We start from the raw sequence: 20,319 nt of genomic DNA on the forward strand, positions 1-20,319 counted from the left end.
AGCCCCAGGAGAGATGAGGCGTCCTGGATCCTGGCGGGACTTGCCTGGGGTCTCGAGCATGTTGAACTTTTCTGTGTAGCTCAGATAAGTGGGTACCAAGTGCAGTGAAGCATGCCTGCAGTCTCAGCCCTGGGAGGCTGAGGCAGGAGGATTGCAAGTTTGAGTCCAATCTGGGATACATGGGAGGATCTTGCCTCAAGATTGACTCTTTATATATAAGAACCAGGGATGGTGCAGATACATGGCCATTAAAAAAATAATAATTAAAAAAAAAAAAAAAGCAGGCTGGGTTTGTTGGTTTTGTTCTTTAGCAGTGAGGCCCTCTTCAGCTCCAGGCATGGCTTGGCTCACTGCAGTTGTTTCTGGAGAAGGGATTCTCCCTTCTTGCAGATCCTAACTCAGCGCCCATGGCAGAGCAGAGGTGAAAACCCACAGGCTGCCTAAGGCACTGACCAACCGTGCATGCGGAGAGTTTTAGCCCTTAGCTTGCTTATGTCTGGTGGTCGAGGGAGGCCCATGAATAGAAGCTGAGTCCTGTGAGGATCTGACAGCTCACAGACCTGTAGAAGATTGCACTGCAAGTTAATCACTGTGTGGGACACAGTCCCAGTTTCCAAGTAGGGCTTGAGCTCTTACAGGAAGACCTCCACAGCTGGTGACGTCATCCCTGCACTAGCCCTTACAACATTATTTACAATAGGTGACCTCATCCCTGCACTTAGCTCAGACTTCAGCCTCCAGGACTGGGACAGCTCAGCGGACTGCTCAGTTTCCCTACACTGGCCACCTTTGCCTGAATGTAACCCTGCAGGTGACAGCCCCAGACTCAGAACCCTCTGGGCAAGAGTGTTACTGTCTGCTGTGTCCATTTGCCTTTGAAGCCCCTGGGTCATCCTTCCATGGACACTTCCCTCCCTCCCTTGGGCTGCTTCCTTACTGAGTGGTACTGAGAGAACACAGTCCCAGATAGTCATCCGAATGCTGTGTTTGGAGGGCGGCTGGCCAGTGCAATGAGGCACTCTTGAACCTAGGCATCCTCGAGGCATCGCTAGTAATATAGCCGTGGTAGATGCCTGGGAACCAACCCTGAAGATCCCAGCCCACGCTCGGCTCTGGGTTGCTGAGGTCCTAGCAGAACCCAACTGAAACTTGAAAAAGGACCAGGGGACTCCCCCAGGTGGCTGTCCTCTTTCTGTAGGACTTCAGGATAAGGAGAGAAAGAGACCCCAAACCCTGTCCTGGGTAGAGGGAAATCTAAGAGGTTATTCAGGGAAGCGGTTTTGAAGCTCTGCGGGCTGTTAGAACAATCCAGCAACCCTGCTGGTCCTTCTAGCACCAGCAGCAGAGATCCCCCCCACACACCCATTCCAGCAGTAGGGAGGGGGGAGCCCAAAGGGTTTCCAGAGTACCTATGAAGGATTCACTGCCACAAATAAAACCAGACTGAAATAACCAGTCTAGGTCAATGAAAAGAGAATCCATCTGCTGCTGCTTAATTGCCTTTAAAATGATTCTGAGGATATTTGCATTCTGGGAAGTGTTCTTCAGAAGCCACAGTCTCCCCAGGCAGTGTTGAGCCTCAGCTGTGGCGCACTTGACGGAGGCGTGCTCCCTACTCCATAAAGGACAAGAGTTCCTCCAGACATCCTTTCTGAATGCCAGTACCTGAAGCATTCAGAAAATCTCTTCTTAAAACCAGGAGTGGTTGTGTGTGTTTGGAAGCTCCAGAGGCAGAGCTGGGGCATATTGAAGTTCAAGGCCAGTCTGGATCACAGCCAGTTCCAAGAGAGCTTATGTTAGAAAAAGATGCTACCTCAAAACGAGCAAAAAGAAATATATAATACTAGCAGAGCTTTTAAAATTATTTAATTTTGAGACCAGGTTTTGCTCTATAGCCCTGACTGATCTATTCTGCTATGTAGACCAGTCTGGCCTTGAACTCACAGAGATCTGCTTGCCTCTGCCTCCCAAGTGCTGAAATTCTAAATGTATACTATCACACCATTTTTATTTTTGTTTATGTGTATGTATGTGTACTTATATGGCACCTTGTAACAGTCTAAAAATTGCTAAAGGAAGACCCTAGACTCAGATAGTATGCAAAAACAAAGATTGTTTATTCTGGGGGGAAAAAAACAGCATGCAGGAGTCACCATTATCTAAAATGGCAACCCTAGACAAAGACAAGCAGGCCTTCTTATAGGGAACGGGGGAACTCTCTAGATGGATTAGATAATCTAAAATTTTGTTGGTGGGTCATATTGCTAGGGGCTCACAGGTGGTCGGTGGCCTACATTCCTATGTCATGAACGTTCAACCATGTGATGAGTTAGGGCTGCTCAGCACAGATGGCCCGACTCTGAGATAAGATAATTCCCCAGGCTGTTCTTTGGGAGGGGGCTTTATGATCTTAGCTGGATTTTATGGTCTGTTCCTAGAGCTGGTGTCTTATGACCTAGTTTCTGAGACTCAAAAGTCGATTCCTGAAGCTGGTACCTTATGCCCTTTTTTGAAATCAGACCTGGTCCTTAAAAATGCGGGCAAACGGGGTCCTTAAATGGAGACAAATGGAGTTATTATTGTCCTTTCAACATAGCTGTTGAAAGACCCACAACATGAAGACTACCCCACATTCTGACTCAGGAGAGGCAACACCCTAAATCACTCACGAGAAACGGTCTTTTTTTTTTTTTTTTTTTTTGGAGACAGGGTTTCTCTGTGTAGTCCTGGCTGTCCTATAACTCACTTTGTAGACCAGGCTGGCCTCGAACTCAGAAATCTGCCTGCCTCTGCCTCCCGAGTGCTGGGATTAAAGGCATGCACCACCACTGAGAAATGGTCTTGATGCAAATTGCAAGAGGACTTTTATTTCAAGAGCGCTCTCGGGCCTACGGTCATACACCACGCAGGGGTAGAGGACTGTGGTGCCCAGAGTAGCTGGGTAAAGGGGTATTTAAAGGAAGAAACCACAACTCAAGGGGGTGGGGAGGGCATTGTTGGAAAATACCAAAAATACCAGTTAAGAGTCATGAGGAAGTCACAAGTCACAAGGAAAAATACCTGATAATTGTGAGGTTATTTCTCAAGACAGTTTCTATGAGCCTCTAACAATAGCACATTTGCGTAGCAGGTTCCACGAATGGTCAGGGTGGTCCTTTTTGAACAAACACTCCCTGAACCCAGAAAGCAGGTGGGTGGAGGAATGTCACTATCTGTTTTATGATTAGCATGCCTTGGAGCATTGAGTCACAAAGGTCACATTCTCAAGCCTGGACCTAAAGGCCTAGTTTTTATGTTTTTATGTTTCACTTTTCCACTGTAAATGCCCATGGAGACCAGAAGATGATGTTGGGTCCCCTGGAGTTATAAGTGTTTATAAGCTGCCTGATATGGGTATTGGGAACCAAACTCAGGTCTTCCAGTCCCTCTTACAGAGTTCCTCCCCTCCCTCAGCCCTACAGAGAACAAGACACCAGGGCATCATGCAATAATCTAGCCCATTAATTAAAAAAAAAAAAAAGTAGTCTTGTCTGACATCATGTGATAACCTAGGCCATTATTTGAAAACGAGAAAGTGTAGCCTTATTCTCAAAAGCACATCAAGTCCAGACATAACTGTATTTAGAATGTTGCTTTGTGCGGCATTGCCCACTTAAGGTGCTTCACAAATAGACCTTTGGGATGCTGGGATCTCAAGCATGCCTGAGAGTCCTGGTAGGGCTAGGATAATGGTTCTGGGGGGTTGTAGGTCTGTTTGTTTATTTCTTCAGCAAATGAAATGGTTAGCTTGTAAGAGCTACACAGTAGATTGGAGCTCTTACATAAGAAAGTTAATACGGTTGGCAGAGTTTGGGTCTCAGAAGTGGGGACTTCCATGTCAGATAATCAGAGGCTGTCTGATCAGCTGTACAAATATAGCAGAGAAGCCGACCACTGAATGGAGGTTCATGGTCTAAAGGTTTTCCTGACTCAGAATTCTGTGCTACTGCACATCAGCAACCTCATTATAGCCTACAGTGTCCATTATCAGCAGGAATGATGGACATGGGTAGTAAGTAGCTCTCTGACTGGAGAGCCAGATTAACTGAAAGTCAGCTTGCTTAGAGGGCAACCTGTTCCTTTGTTCATTGTTCCATGAGTAACTGAATGGCAGCCACAGGCAGCACGGGTTTTCCCGCTGTGAGAAGAGCCATGGTTAGAGATCCCCCCCCCAAATCCCCTACCCCTGCCCCTTGTGCATAAGCACAGTAAGCAAAGTGACCCTGAAGGGGTGGCTACTGCTCTTGCCATCTGAACGTTTGACTTGGTGCATGCAAACAAAAGACACTTTGTTGTTGTTGTTGTTGTTGTTGTTGCTGCTGCTGCTGCTGAATCAGAAGGTTTAAAATGTGCTCTGGGGTAGTATTGGGTTGTTATTGCTGCTATCATTGGTGTCATGGTATGAAACTGTTGTGAAAATAGATTTGTAACCAGATTAGACCTGATTAGACCTAGGCTCCGCAGCCTAGCAGGGAAAGATTGTCATGTCCATTTTAATCCATTCCAGCATGTGGCTAGACCATAGAAATCATGTAGGAAATAGGTTCCGTGGCTCTGTAAAGGGAAAGCCTCACTGTTCGCCCTGTGGGTAGCCTCGAGTTCAAAAGAATGCCTCTCTAGTCTTCCTGTGGAAGCAGGTCATGAGTTACCATAAACCTAGGACCCCTGAAGGTTGCCGGACAGCTAGATTTTAAAATCACTGTGAATTCTACACTTAAAGGGAAGCAAGGAGGCTTCCCAGAGAATTCCCCAACAGCATGTCTTGAAGGCATGCTGTTTTGTGGCTTGTTTGTCTCGCATGTTTTGATGTAGTTGGTGGAAGACTGAACAGATTAAGGGGATTCCTGATGGGGGACCTACATTGATGGGCTGGCTGGGCATGCTCAAATTGTAACGTACAGGCTGTCTGGCTTAACTTCCCTAGTGCCAGAGGAGAGCAGTGCAGCCTTGGTGTATCCCTGCACAGTGCCTTAATAAGCCACCAGAGGAGCTCCATAGACAACCCATGCTTGGTTCAGAGGACCCAAGCAGGACTTGTACATAGAGTGCTGTCTTGTTGGTAAAATTAATTTAACCTTAGTTGTAGGAAGAATTATTAACCATGACTTGATGGAAAACTCATTTAGTCACTTAAATATTTGTGCATATGCCCTTGTGAAACTAAAGGACAATAAGAATAAAAAACAATGGGACCATCAAGATGGCTTGGCAGATAAGGACACTTGCCACTAAGCCTCATGGTGGCCCCACAGAGGCTCACGGTGGAGGGGGAGAACTGAGACCTACAAAGTTACCCACTGATTCCACATGTGTACTTTTTAGCCAGTGCACGCACATGCACACAGATGCTCCAGATATAAACTTTTAAAGGGGGCTGGTGGGATGGGATGGCTCAGCAGGTTAATAAGGTGCTTGCTGTCAGGCTGACAGCGGCATTCAGTTCCCAGAACTCACATAATAAAAGGGAAGAACCTACTCCTGAAAGTTAACCTGTGAGCTACACACACGCACACGCACACGCACACGCACACGCACACGTACACGTACACGTAAAATAAATATAATGAAAAAGGATAAAAGACTATGCTAAGCTAGAATGGCAAGCACTCCATGCTACTGTACAGTAGAGAGCAACAGTGCATGTGTAGGAACACTGGGCTGGCTCTGGCAGTTTCTAGCCATCGTCCTGTCGTCCTCCCAGCGTGCCTGCTCTCTGCTGCTGCTTTCCTGGTTCCTTAAACACCAGCTCCTTCCCATACTCCACCCTTTCCACAGCCTTCTCTTTATCCAATTCTTTGGGGAACAGCTTCATGTCTGACTCCTTACCGCTGACCACACAATATACCAGCAGCAGCTCCCAGCCCTAACCTTCTAACCTACAGTCCATATTTCCACTGTCTCCTCACTGTCCCCATCAGAGTGCACTGCGGAGTCTGTGAACTTGGCACGGACCCCTGTGGCAGCAACTTCATTCAGTCACCCCTTTCACATGGGTTTAATTCCTTCTTTTAAGTGACATGAGTCATGTAAGCCAGCCACGCAGTCACCTTTTCACTGTCCATACATCTCAGCTAACAATCATACACTCCATAGTTCTTGCCTTCTTCAGGTGCTGCGGATTCCTCCTCTATCCATTAGCACTGCCCACACCTCAGCTCATATAATCCAGTTCACAGGAGCTGCTGAGACCTGCTCTGAAGTTTACCTCCTTTGCAGCTCATCCTTCAACGCTGGCCAGACAAAGCCTTCCTAAATGCCCAGTAGGACCACTATTTGGAGTCTCCATATTGTCCACTGTCATTAGGCCCTCAGGCACCACAGAAACTAGGCACATAGTGTAGGTGAGTGCAGGGGACCTAGAGAGAGACACCAAGGAAGAATGGGAGAGCATGGTTCATGTTCAGAATTTTGAACAACATGGCACAGCTCCGAGAGTCTCGAGCTGCCTCTGGGTCTGAGGTTAGACCTGAGCCAGGTCTAAGCTGCCGAGCAGCCTGTCAGCAGGTTTCGTTGAGATGAGTGCCTTTACCTCTCGGCTCTGTAGAGAGTGACACAGCAACTAGCTCAGGTCCTGTTTTGTCTTCAGGTCAGAGCATCTCAGCATGAAACAAATGTGAGTGTGTCTCTGTGCTCTTACTGGATCACGACGTGAGAGAGACGCGGGCCTGGAGTCAGGGTTGCGCTAAGTCCAGTTCCAGGCCGGCCACGTACTGTGATGCTCTGGCCTAGACGGTTAACTGCTCGAGCCTCGGTTCACTCCTCTCGGTGGTTTTTGTTCTGCTTTGGTTTTGTTGTTGCTTTAACTAACATTCTGCTGACTTGGTTATATTCTAAGCAGTAAGGTGGCTATAGCTGTGATAAAATCTAGCCATTTTTATTGTTTTGTTTCAATACCAAAGCAGGCTCAGGTATGGCTCCTTTAAGATTTAGAGAGACAAAGTTTTACTTATCTGACTCACAGAAATTAACCATTTTCTTTTACTTCTGTTGTGCAGTGGATACCAGCAGGTGGCCTACAGGAAGTTTGGTTTTTGGGGTTTTTTGTTTTTGTTTTTGTTTTTTGGAGTTTTTTAGATTTCTTTGAAGCATGAATGAGTAATTTTTTGCTGTATGTTTAATTCCAGTGACATATGATCATGGAGATAAGCTGTTCAGCACATGCCTTTAATCCCAGCACTTAGGAGGCAGGGGCAGATGGTTCTGTGAGTTTGAGGATGGCCTGGTGTACAAAACCAGTTCCAGGACATTGAGAACTACACAGAGGAACCCTGTCTTTGAAAAACCGAAGGGGCGGAGGGTTGAAGGGGGTGTGTTTGCTCATAACCAGTAAGTCTGCCGAGATCGTATTAAGGGCCAGACTCACCACTGACCACACTGTCTGATACTGAGAAAAATAAAATGCTTTTAAAAAGAAGAAACAGTGTATGTGACCCAAACCCATTCAAACTTTGCTAATGGGATTAATGTCCATGGACAGTGACTGTTCAGATTCTGACAGTCTCATAAGGTTATCTGCAGCAGCATTTGGGGAAGGAAAGACAGTAAGAGGTATAAGAAAATGACTGTAAAGAAAATAAAAAGTATCTAGGACTGCTACTGAGGGTGGCAGCGCCCCTTCTTGCTGGGGCTGACTCCCCGATACTCAAGTCTGATCTGTGGGTTCCAGCGGCAGAATGCTCTCAGTAGATGCTCTACAGGAAGCCTCTGGCCATTGTGACAGGCCGCTACTCCAGAGGGTGTTTAGTTGGTTCCTCTACTTTGCCAGTCTTTCTCACGTGTGCACCATACATGTGCATACATGCGTGTATGTGTGCACACAGATGAAGTCTTGGAGATGATTCTGAAAGGTGGGAAGAGAGGAATCACGGCTGATGAATTACTACAGATGCTACAAAAATGTACATCACCCAGCGTGATGGAAAGCCACGCACCCAGACTGTAGAGAAGCTGCAGTCTGTTCTGGAGGATGCCAAGGTCAGCTCAGCCCAGACCTACAGAAGGCGCGGAGTGCTGGGAATAATGCCATCATTGGCTTGGGTGACCTGGTTTTTGAATGGTGAGCCTAGCAGGCTTTTCCAGTCCCCGTATGGTCTGGTAAAGGTTTCAGCAGTGCCTCCCTCCCTCCCTCCCTCCCTCTGTGTCCATCTCTGGCCCCTGACATAATTACTTTCAAAGGCAGTGTTACTTAATTACTCCCTGGCCTTTGCTGTGTGTGCCTGAGATCCTCAAGACTGAAATTAGATTCTTTACGTTGCGAGAGGGAGTCCGGAAGAGCTCAGAGGGATTGTCCCTGTGACGAAGAAGAGAGTCCAAATCACGAATCAGGATTACAGTAGCCAAAACTGGTTCCAGAAACCCTCTGGAACCCATCAACAAGGATCTCGTCATCCTGGGTCAACGGCTCTCCAGCTGTTGGAGTGAGAGCCTATAAATCGCCTTTCTTTAAAAGAAGCCAGACAGAAGTGCTTGGTATTTAGCTGGGTTTTAGGCATGATCCCAGTGTTCAGGTATTAAGTAGTCTGTCTGAAACCTTTTACCTGATTCCCTACATTCTCCGATCGATGACTGCAGGTTGCTGACCCTGGCAGAGGGTGAGAGGCCAGCGGGGCATCAGGGGAAGCTCCTGCTTTGTTCATGCCAAAGCCAGGTAAAGTGTGTCATCATTATCTGTCATCTGCCAGCAGCCGCTAGCAGAGGGCTAACCACTGCCACCACTTGCCCTGATGTTCACAGCTGCCTTCTGCATCTCTCACGATACACAGCAGAGCAAATCTGCGCTACCCCCACCCCACCCCACCCCACCCCACCTCCCACCCCCAAACCCCACGATGTCCTGCTGCAGCCCACAGTCTGGACCACTTTTGGTTTGTTTGGTTTTAATCTTGTGTGTATGCATGTTTTGCCTATTTGTATGTCTCTGTCTGGTGCCAGCAGAGGCTAGAAAAGGAAGTCAGATCTTCTTGGAACTAGAGTTACAGACAGCCATGTAGGCACAGAAAACCAAACTCAGTTCCACTACAAAAACAGCCAGTGCTCTTAATCACTGAGCCATCTCTCCAATCCTTTGTTTTGTTTTGTTGTTTAAACATTCAAGATTGCAAGTTAGAAAATCCACCAATAAATAAATGGAATTATCCATCTTAATGCTTGACTCAAGCGGTGCACGGTGGCTCCTGCCTTTAATCCCAGCAGATCTGTGTAAGTTTGAGGCCAGCTAGGAGTTCAAGGCCATCTAGGACTACAACATGAGACCCCATCTCAAAAAAACAAACAACAAAAAACCTGAAGTTTGACACTTACCAACATCTTAGTAGAAGATTAGAAAGAATATTTTTGAAAAGTGCCAATAGCCACGTGTTAATGGCACGCACCTTTAATCCCAGCACTCAGGAGTCAGAGACAGGCAGATCTCTGAGTTTGAGGGCTACAGAGTGAGTTCCAGGACAACCAGGACTGCACAGAGAAGCCTTGTCTTGAAAAAAATAGAAGGAAGGAGAAAGAAAGATGCCAATTAACATAAAAATGGGATTCTCCAAGTGGTGTTCTGCTCAGCAATCGTAGCTCCAGCCTAAAGAACAGTAGTTACGGACCAGGGAGGCAGTGCACTGGGGAGGCTGAGGCCAGCAGACCAAGCAAAGGAACAAATCTGTTGGATGCCAACATCAAGTGAATCAGACATCTGGAAGCTGATAGGCACAGCATTCACCGAGGCAACCAGCGATGCAAGCCAGGAACTTTCCAGCCAGCTGCCTGTGTGTCTGAAAGGAGAATTGGCACCCAGGAAGTACTGCTGTTGACAAACTCACAGTGGGGGCTTGGACTCTCTGGTTATACATGCTGTGCAAAGCTCATCACACACACACCTCTGTGTCTACAAACAATCCTCACGGTTATGGTTTGGTTTGGTTTGGGGGTGTTTTGATTTTTGTTTGTTGTTTGTTTAGTAAAAATGATGATAACTGAAAACTTGTTTAGTGGTATCGGGACAGACAGGACACTTACTTTGGTTTATTCTCTAAAGCTCTGCAAGTTGGGAGCACAGAAGGAAGGGAGGAGGAAAATGCCTTCGTTTTCTTTACGAGAACACCTTAACGGTGCTCAGGAGAACAGCCATTCATTTCCGTTTCATTATGACACGCGAAGTGTATTAATTGTGTTTTGATTGATTCTGAAACACTAAAGCCTGGTGCAGGGGCTAAAGTCACTCACTTAAGGAGGAAGTATGTCCAGTCCGTGGAGTTTATCTTGGTTGTTCTTGTTGTTGTTGTTGGCGGTTGGTTTTTGTTTTGTTTTGTTTTGTTTTGTTTTTCAAGCTTCAACTGAATTTTAGCATTTAAGGGTGCTTCACTTAGTAATTGGTGTATGAGGCCAGCATCTTGAAGAGGGAGCTGACTGACTTACGGTACACTTTCCTGTCCTACCAGGGAACAGTGATGATGATGGCTAGAAGCCCCCACAGCAAAGTGACGCTCACAGAACACTGCACATGTGTAAAGCTAGCTTGTTTAATGGCAAGGGCGGAGGCCTAGACTCTGACCTTGCATCGAATCAGTGGTATGGCTTGTCGTAGACAGGCTGTCTCAGCTCAGTAAATAATAGTGTATTCAAAGCTAACATGGTGTGCGTGCTTAGCGTGTAACAACCAAAAAATGGGAAAGAGTGTCATACAGCTGAAACTGAACTGTCACTCAGCAAAACCGAAGTATTTAAGAAAGGAGAGATGGCTGGGTGATTTAGAGCACTGGCTGCTCTTGCAAAGGATCGAGGTGTAACTCCCAGCACCCACCGGCTGTTAATCCAGTCTTAGGGAATCCAACGCCCTCTCCTGGCCTCTACAAGCACTGCACATACTTGGTATGTAAACATGCAGGCAGGCAAGACACCCATACACATAAAATGTTCTTTTTTTTTTTTTTAGATGTAAAAAGGTTGAAATAAAAACAAAACAAAACAAAACAAAACCAGGAAAATGCAGTTTTTAGGGGCCACAGAACTCTCTTGGGGTTTTAAGGAGTTAACACTTGATCCTAGACAGTGTCCTTTTCTGGTTTGGGTATAATTTAGGGTTAAGCCATTTTTCTGGAGTGACTTAAACGTCTTGACTGATGTGTTCCTTCTATTTTTCCTCCCTTTCTCCTTCTCTACTTGTAGCTCCTCAGAGAAATTTTGAAATTGCTTTCAAGATGTTTGACTTGAATGGAGACGGAGAGGTAGACATGGAGGAGTTTGAGCAGGCAAGTGGTGCTGACCTCTGTTTTTAGTATTTCTTCGCCAGTGGGGGGAGCATTAGTGCAGGCACTCGTGAGAGCCGTGGCAACCACAGACTTACCCAAGAAAGCGCGTTTGCATGTGGAGGCCACTCTTGTTAGTCCCTAAAATTAATGTTTCTCAAAGACTGAAGATATTTCCTGCATTTTTAAAATTTGTACCAATTTCGTGTATTATAAGTCACTCTAATATATTTAGATGTCAAGAATTTGCATGTAAGGCTGGAGAGATGGCTCAGTGGTTAAGAGCACGCGATGCTCCTCCAGAGGACCTAGATCCAGTCCTCAGCACCGCCATGGTGGATCATCACCTTCTGTAGCTCCAGTCTTAGGGGAGCCAAAGCCGCCTTCCAGCCTCTGCGGGCACCTGGCACACATGCAGTGCATATACGGACATATATGGAGGCAGAACAGCCATGTGCATAAAATAATTTAAATCAAAAGAATTTTTGGACAGCCATACCACCTCTTGCCACATCTAGAGTAGACTGGGAAGTGTGGGGTGTTCAAACCTACTGGGATACAGTGTTGCCGTAAAGATGGCTGTTCTCGTAGGAGAGCTTTTGCATCATGCTGTCCCCACCAGCCCAAACAATTCCTCTTGTCCTGAAAACAAGCTCTCCGGGAGGCTTCCTGAGTCAGAATTCCCGTTCTCCTCCTCGATGCCACTACTCAACTGTCAATGCCTCCTCAGTCTTCTCATCTATAAAATGGGGGTGATAGGGCACTACTTCTAAGGTTGTTGTGTTGTACAGTGTAGGGGTAGCCTTTCCTGTGTCTCACCATCCTGAGTCTAAGGGCAGGAATACGGTTCTGTTCTAGGTTCAGAGCATCATTCGCTCCCAGACCAGCATGGGCATGCGTCACAGAGACCGTCCAACCACTGGGAACACCCTCAAGTCTGGCTTATGTTCGGCCCTCACGACCTACTTTTTTGGAGCTGATCTCAAAGGGAAACTGACCATCAAAAACTTCCTGGAATTTCAGCGCAAACTTCAGCATGACGTTCTAAAGCTGGAGGTAGGTGTCGCCTGGACTAGGATCCTCCTATACACACAGAGCCTGGGGTCAGGGGCCTCTAGGCTTTCTTGCAGTCTCCCTCCAGCTGTGAGAACCAATGGGTCTGGGCCTTGTGGTTGATCCGTAAACCAGGAGCAGATGGGAAATGCCATGTTCTGCAGGAATTCTCGAGGACTGGGATGGTCTAGGACTAAATGAAGCAGGGATGAAAAGATTCTAAGTCTTAGCTGTCTTTGGATCCCCCATTTAAGGAGAAAGACATGTGGGTATCAGAGCAGGCCTGGTCCTAGCGTGTTTCCCAGTGTTGTGCTCCTTACTGGAAAGCACCAGAATGTAGAAGAAACAGGATAAGAGCCTTTCCTATGAACGTTTGCAAAGGTGCCAGCAGCTGGAGGCACAGACTGTCAGGACGAAATGTCTGCTCAGAGTTGCAGAGGTGTCTCGCTGTGCTTAGAGAGTTACACGCTCACTTCTCCACTCAGGATGGAGACAGCCATGCTGCTCAGGCCCCAGATGCCCCACCATCCGAGTGCTAATGTTTTCACACTGTGTCCCAACCAGTTGGGTTTGGGGGTTTTGCTGTTGGTTCTATTCAGAACATCCATCAAATACCTTCTATGTATGCTTTTGCCTAGAGATTTAAAACGCCCTAATTTTTAGGGATTTTCTTAAATTCCCTTACAACCTCCTAATTCCAGCATAATCCCTGCTTTAATATTATTTGAAATTTCAAAACATTAAACAGAGTCACTAAAAGCACATGAAAAGAAGTCTCCCACCTCACTTAAACCCCGTACGTTTCTTCTCTGCACTCCCCTTTCCCAGCCCCGCCTGACTCAGTTACAAGAGTTAGGAAAATCACAGCCTAGCTGCAGTTATTTATACGCATGCTCTCTGATACTCAGGATGCGGGGCAAACAGAAGGCCAAGCAAAGCGGATCAAGCTTTAGGGTTTGCTTTTGTCTTCATTTGTAAGTGATCTGATGAATAGTCATTGCTGGCCTTGATGAACATCTACAATCCCAGCACTTAGAAAGCTGAGGCAGGCGGACTGCCATGAGTTCAAGGCCAGCCTGGGCTACATAATGAGTTCCAGACCTGCTTGGGCTCCATCATGAGACCCTGTCTCAAAAAACAAAACATCAAGCTGCCACTGAGATTCTAGTGCCTAGAGGGAGAGGCAGGAGGATGAGAAAGTCAAGGCATCTTCAACTACCTGGAAAGTGCTGGGTCATCCTGAGCTACCTGGGACCCCAGAATAGATATCTACAGTTAGCCAGGACTTCTTATGGAGGCCTGTAATTACTAACAAGCACTGCACCTGCGGGAAAGGGCAGCAGAGAAGCTGCAGAGCCGATCTCGTCACTCTAGCTCCCTTGCCCTGGCAGAGAAGGAGCATACAAGGCTGGGAACCCATCAGGCGAGTCCTGCGAGTGTTAGATTTCAAAGGTTCTCCTCCACTGCACGCAGAGGAACACCACAGGCTAGTACATCACCAAAAAGATTTTAACAATGATTGAAGCAAAGCAATTGCATAATCAACTCTAATGTAATCAGAAAATTAGTCATAATGCCTGTTTGTAACTTTCACCTTACATTTACTGATTGGTCTGTGGGGTGGGGACCAGAGGACAGCCTATGGGGCCGATTCTTTCTTTGCACCGTGGGTTTCCTGGTGATCTCACTCAGGTCACGAGCCTTCATGGCAAGTGAGCGCCTTTGCCCTCTGAGCCACTGCTCCAGCCGTAATATTCTAGCTAGGTGCCATTTTGCTTTAAAATGTTCTATGAGACAAGATCTCACTGTACAATTCTGACTGACCTGGAACTCACTGCATAGCCCAGGCTAGCCTCAATCACCAAGATCTGCCTGCCCCTGCCTCCCCTGTGCTGGCGTCAAAGGTGTGCACCACCATGCCTGGCAACATTTAAATAAAGCAAATTTCTTCAGTCATATACAGAGGGCTGTCTTCAGGGAAACCTCAGGATTCGGATTTTGCCACTTACCTTACCACAGTAAACTTACAGATAATGGAATTTAAAGTGGAACTTTTCAGAATAGAGAAAATTAGTCATTTCAGCCTTAGGACTCTAGAATGTTATGTGTAAATATTCATGTTATCACAGCCTGAGCATCCATAATTCACATATTTGGTAATAATGGTATTTTAGATTTATAATTTACTTTTCTTTTTTGAGTTTAGAATATTTGCATATGTGTGTCTTGAGGGGGTGGAAGTTTATATTGAACTGTATATTTTAAGTCTAATATATACACTAAAGATGCTCAATTATATATATACATGTACACTAGAGATGCTACCATTTTATGTGTGCGTGTGTACACCAGAGATGCTACAGTTTTGCGTATCTATGTATATACATATATGCAGCATGCTGTGCTCTCGTAGAATTTGTATTCTAACTGGAACATTGCAGCCTGTTCCTCAGTGCAGAAGGCAGTAGGAGACCCGATCCAGCAGTTTTTGTAAGAGAATCTGTATGTTCTAGACTTAATGTCCTATGTCTAAATCCCTGGAACGCACACCAAACTGGTCTTTACCAGCATAATGACATCTGGGAATGTAAATAGTTTGGTTTCTTACCTTTATAATTACAATTTAATACAGAATGTATCCCCATAAGATGCAGTCACGGATAAAGCTCAAAGCACCAAGGTACTTAAGCAAACTTGAAAGAACAATACAGTCCATGCCGAGGGCTGAGCAGGAGGCTGGCCAACCACAGTCTAGCTGAACACTCCTAAAAACACGAGTGGGATACTCAAGACACTGGACCCTGAGCTTTATTCTAGTTAGATGTTCCTCAGAAGAGGGAGCCAGTCATTGGTTTTTCTTGAGTGGAGGAGGGGGCCCAGCCTAACATTCACTGAGTGTTGTGTAAACAGTTATGTACCCTGAATCCATTCTTTCCACATAACGACACAGCCCAGTGACTTTGGAGCCGTAGCTCTCCTCCTCAGACTTCCCTCCATCAGTGCTGTGTCTTCCCACTAGATAAAGTATCCCTTTGAGGAAGTCTCGCTAGCAGACAGAGCGCCGGCCTGGGCACTAATGAGGTAATGAGTTAGATATTCTCTCAGAGCCTGGCTACTCATTCATAAAATGGTTAAGTGAGTCAATGCTGTGTTGTGGGCTGAATCATGTCCCTCCAAGATCCATATGCTATAGCCTACTACAGTTTGGGTTGAAATGTCTCCATGGGTTAATGTTCGGGGCTTCTGGAGCTAGAGCCTGGCTGCAGACCTAGGTGCTCAGGAGCAAGCCTTGGAGGTCCCACCCACCTAAGGTTCCAGCCTAACTCCTGCCTCTGCTTCTTGGCCTGGACCATGTGAACAGACCTCACCCCATGGTTCCACTGACATTGGCTCTGCCCACTGTGCCTTCCCACCATGATGAGCTGAAATGTCTCTAAAACCACAAGCCAAAAGCTTTTCTCCCTCAAGTTGTTTCTGTCACGTTATTTAGCTGCCATAATGGAAAGGTAAGCCAAAGCCCTAACACCGCTCTCTCAGAAGATGGCTGCATTCAGATACAGTCAGATACAGTACTGGAGCAAGTAACTAGGTTCAAAGAAGGCCACTAGATGGGTATAGATCCATCTGACATTTGCCTTTATGAGAAAAAAAAAAAATGGGCACATCAAGAGACACCAGGACACACATGCACAGAGAGGCGATGATGGAGAAGCAGTCTGGGCAGCCACCCACCCACAAACCAGGCAGAGGGCCACACGTAGACCTTCCAGAACACTGACAAAATGGGTTTCTGCTGTTTAAGCCACCCAGCTACAGAATATTGTCCGGGCAGCCCTATCATACTAGCGCAGGGCTGTGTGCCCGACAGCTTCCTGCCAGCGCTGTGTCTTAGTGTCCTTACAGTGGCATCTACTGTCACTCTGCCTCAGACAAACCACAGGCAGCTGCACACAAGGCATCCCAGCTGAGAGACCAAAAGGCTGTTCGTTCACTTTGAAATCGTTTTCTGAGAAGACATCTGGAAATGGCAGCAAGCTTTGTTTTTATGAAACACTTCTAATTTCACTTTTCCAAGTTTGGGTGATTTCTCCCTTCACTGAGCATGAAATAAAATCTCATCATCACTGCTAAGAGGCAAGTGGAGATGATTAATAAATCTCAATACCTTTGCTGGGGCTTTATAATTCCATCGTTCTTCCTGTCTCTTACTAGTTTATTCCGTGCCTTGTCTCCTTTAAAACTTGAGATGGAGGAGATTTATGGTTCCATTTATCTGCTCTTTTCTGCCTTTTTCTCAGAACAGCAGTTTTGAGAATAAAGGAAGTTTGATCCATCACTCTGCATTTCCAGAAGGCTGAGAGGAGGGGACGCCTGTGAATGTTATACAAGTGGCTGCCTCTGACCCAGGCACTTTGCATATCTTAACTTTTTATTTGAGACAGGTTCTCTTGGCTAGCCTGGAACTCACAGAGACTCTGCCTCCTGAGTACTGGCATTAAAAACCATGCACCAGCTGGCCTTTCTTTCATTCTCATCAGCTCTATCAGAGTCCATGTGATAGAGGAGAGGACACACCCATATCACAGGTGGAGACACTGATACTGTCGACAGCCACAGCTGCTGTGTGGTAGTGTCTGCTCGGAGCCTGGTACCTTCACAATTCCTCTCAGACAGAGCTATTTCTGTTCCTTACATGATTGGTTCTCGGTTTGTTTTGTTCTTTTTAGCCTGTGCTATGGTTTCTATGGGACTCAACACAGTTTAGATTTTAGGGGCTGAAAAGGACCAAAGTTGTAGCATTTGGCCTTCTCCAGAAGTCCGTTTCTGGTTCCTTTGCTACCCAGGTATCACTCCCAGGACAGAGAAGACTATTCTGTTTGTTACCCAAGCCAGCTGCAGCATCATGAGAACGATCACCTGCTGAGCTCTGCCCTGTCTGAGTGCTCTTACACTCTGACAGCCTTTGTCCCATTCCTCCCCTCTCCCTTTCTCTATTTGAGAGCAACAGCAACAAAAACACAGTTTTAAAGAAGTGATGTAAGAATACAAAGTTGCTTCCTTAAAACTCTTTTTTAGGTTAAGAATTCCATCTAAGGCTGCCAGAAATGAGTGAGCAGGGTTCCTTGGAGACAGGTGCCGAGTCTAATTCCAGTTAATATATTCATTGATTTCTTGAAGACTGTAGCAAGAAAGATGTCAATCAAAATGAAAGATACTAGAGAATTCTTTGAAAGATTATGGTTAATTTTAATTTGGGGGAAAGGAACTGTCATGTCAAAGAAAGTAAAAAACTAATTTATGCAAGAATAAAGACTAACTAGAACATACAACAAAGAAATTATGAAATGAGTTGGGGGTCTGTGTGGATAGTGTATAATCAGCCAGTCACTTAATGACTGTCTTATGTTTCTGGGCAAATATATATATAGAGAGAGAGATTACCTTGTTTAATAGGGAAAAAATCCTAAAAGCAGGGCACAAAGAAATGGGCTAACTATTCACCACTATCAATAAGAATAGAGAGACCCAGCAAGTGGCTCAGAGAGTAAAGATGCTTCTGACCTGAGTCCAGCCCCAGAGCCACATATAGGTAGTGCGTAGGATCCACTAAATCCAACTTAACTCAAACACCACGTCAATGCAGACGACAAAAATTTACTGTAATCAAGCTGCTACTGATTGATCCGGGCCACAGAACAGACTTGGGAGCTGAACTGGGACCCTAGAGAGAAATTACACAGCACATTTAAAGGATGAGACCACGCAGCGAGAGGGAGCGGAGTGGGCTGTAGCATTGTCCAGTCATATTTTGACTTAAGGGGTTGAGCAAGGGAGTTTTCACCAATCAGGATAGGAGTCGGTTCCTGGGCCTGGAACATGACCTTGTTTGACCCTGCCAGCAAGATGGAGAGGTTGTCCTTGAGATGTCTGGACTGGGACAACTTTTTCCTTATAATGTAAGGGTCCATGCTTCCCCGAAGAATGAAACCCCAGACTCAAAACAGTATGAAAGCGCAGAGTGTTTTATTCTTCAGAAGTCCAGCATTCTCCCATTACCAGGATAGAGAGACAATCACGTGAGCCTGAAGAAGGCTCGCTTTAAAACACATTGGAATTCTGGGATAGATGACCTTTGTCTTACTCCACCTCTAGACTTTCTGGAACCATTTTCAAGGTGTGAAGTCTGGAAACTGCTGCCGACCCATTGTCTTTGCCTCGGGCCAGGTGGTGGGCAGCTTTGAGGGCAGGACTTGCCTGGGCTTGCCCAGTTCTTAGAAACTGAGATTTAGGCCTCGTCTCCTGAACTGCCAGTTTGAAGCCTGTCATGGAATCAGCCGAGCCTTCTCACTAAGAGAAGCTGTTCAGCTATTGGGAAGTTCCTAGCTCTCCTAGAACCTGGGACCTTTATTTAGTTTCTCCTATGATTAAATGGAATGTGAAAACAAAATGGTAGCACTTAGGTTAAGTTTCTTTTGCTTATTCCCACAGTGAAAAGAAAGAACTGATTCTACGGGGTTGTCCGATCCCTACAAGTGGGCCATAGCACATGGGCCTGCACATTCGTCTCACACACACACATAATCCAAATAAATAAATTGTTAAGGATTAGAGAAAATGAGATTAATACTTTTTTAAAATTTACTCTTCTAATCTATGAGATCTGGGGATTAAGTTCAAGTTCTTGGGCTTGGTGGCAAATGTATTTATGTACCAGCTGGCTTGCCTGCCTGTTGCTATTGCTTTCAGTGTTGGGTCTAACCTAAGTCTGGCCCAAGCCAGGCGAGTGCTCTGCCACTGTGCACTGTGCACAACACTATAGTCTAGCCCAGAGGGGTTAATTTCAGAGTGCCTAAGGAGCCCCTAGAATCATGTTTGGATCCATCCAAGCATAACTGTGTGTACCGTTTCTTGCTCTAACAGTGCAGGCAGGGATCACATTGCCTGTGAGAGACAAAGGCCAAGTGGTTACAGAAAAGGACGGGGCAGGAAGGCCTCCAGCTGGGCTTGGTTGTCCTCACAGCCTGTATTTGTCTTGGCTTTTGTTTTTGATCCTGGCTTTTTGAGACAGGATTTCTTAGCATAGACCTGGCTGGGTTGATTACACATTTTGTACATCATGCTGGCCTCAAACTTAGTCTCCTGGCTCTGCCTTCCAAGTACTGGTTTGTAGGCACGTGCTACCAAGCTGCCGGGTCCAGAGTTGATTCTTTCTTTTTTCCTCACAATTTATTTATTTATTTGATGTGCATTGGCATTTTGCCTGCTTGTCTGTCTGTGTGAGGGTGTCAGATCCCCTAGAACTGAAGTTACAGGCAGGTGTGAGCTGCCAGGTGGGTGCTGGGAACTGAACCCGGGTCCTCTGGAAGAACAGCCAGTACTCTTAACCTCAAAGCCCCACAGAGTTGACTCTTAATTACATGCAAGCAAACAAAGCAGAGTTTTCATCGGGATTGCTTCTCTTTTACTCTTTTGCTTCTACAAAGCAAAATAGAGATAATAATAAATTTATAGTTTCTTATTCCATTCTCGGTTTTAGCTTGAATTATTCAATAAAAGGTACTTTACTCCTTTAAGTATTTATAACTTTAACAAGCAAAGTACATATTTAAAGGAGGTTTTTTGTTTGTTTATATTTTAAGAAAAAAGACCTATGAGCAGCCTCCTCCCTTGTAAAGTAATACAACTGTTGGTTATAAAGGTAAAGGTATTTTACTAATATTTTTTCTTTGAGGGAAAAAATCTATATACAGTATGACCTGCCTTATTCTTGTCAAAGTGTTGAGAGAAGACCAGAGCAAGCATTTTCTTAAATGTGAAAAAGTGGGCTGTGGTTTTTCACCAGAAACTATGATATTACCACAGCATTACAGACTGTGTGAGGAGGCTGCAGAAGAGACTCGGGATAACAGTCCAGGACGCTTGTCCCAAGGATCTGGGTTCAATTCCCAGGACCCACCAGGTGGCTCTCAACCATCTTAACTCTAGCTCCCCAGGA

General features: G+C 45.8%; 1 protein-coding gene across 4 annotated transcripts in view; it reads left to right on the plus strand.

Moving 5' to 3' along the window:
* Micu1 (mitochondrial calcium uptake 1) overlaps positions 1–20,319 on the plus strand; it is a 161,572-nt gene that overhangs the window by 74,188 nt on the left and 67,065 nt on the right. For all 4 annotated transcript variants that reach the window (NM_001291442.1, NM_001291443.1, NM_001359267.1 and 1 more), the window contains 2 exons: positions 11,191–11,273; positions 12,129–12,326. In NM_001291442.1, the coding sequence (NP_001278371.1) occupies positions 11,191–11,273; positions 12,129–12,326 (281 nt within the window). The remainder of the gene's footprint in view (positions 1–11,190; positions 11,274–12,128; positions 12,327–20,319) is intronic.

The sequence above is a fragment of the Mus musculus genome, chromosome 10, assembly GCF_000001635.26.
Source record: "Mus musculus strain C57BL/6J chromosome 10, GRCm38.p6 C57BL/6J".
NCBI lineage: Eukaryota > Metazoa > Chordata > Mammalia > Rodentia > Muridae > Mus > Mus musculus.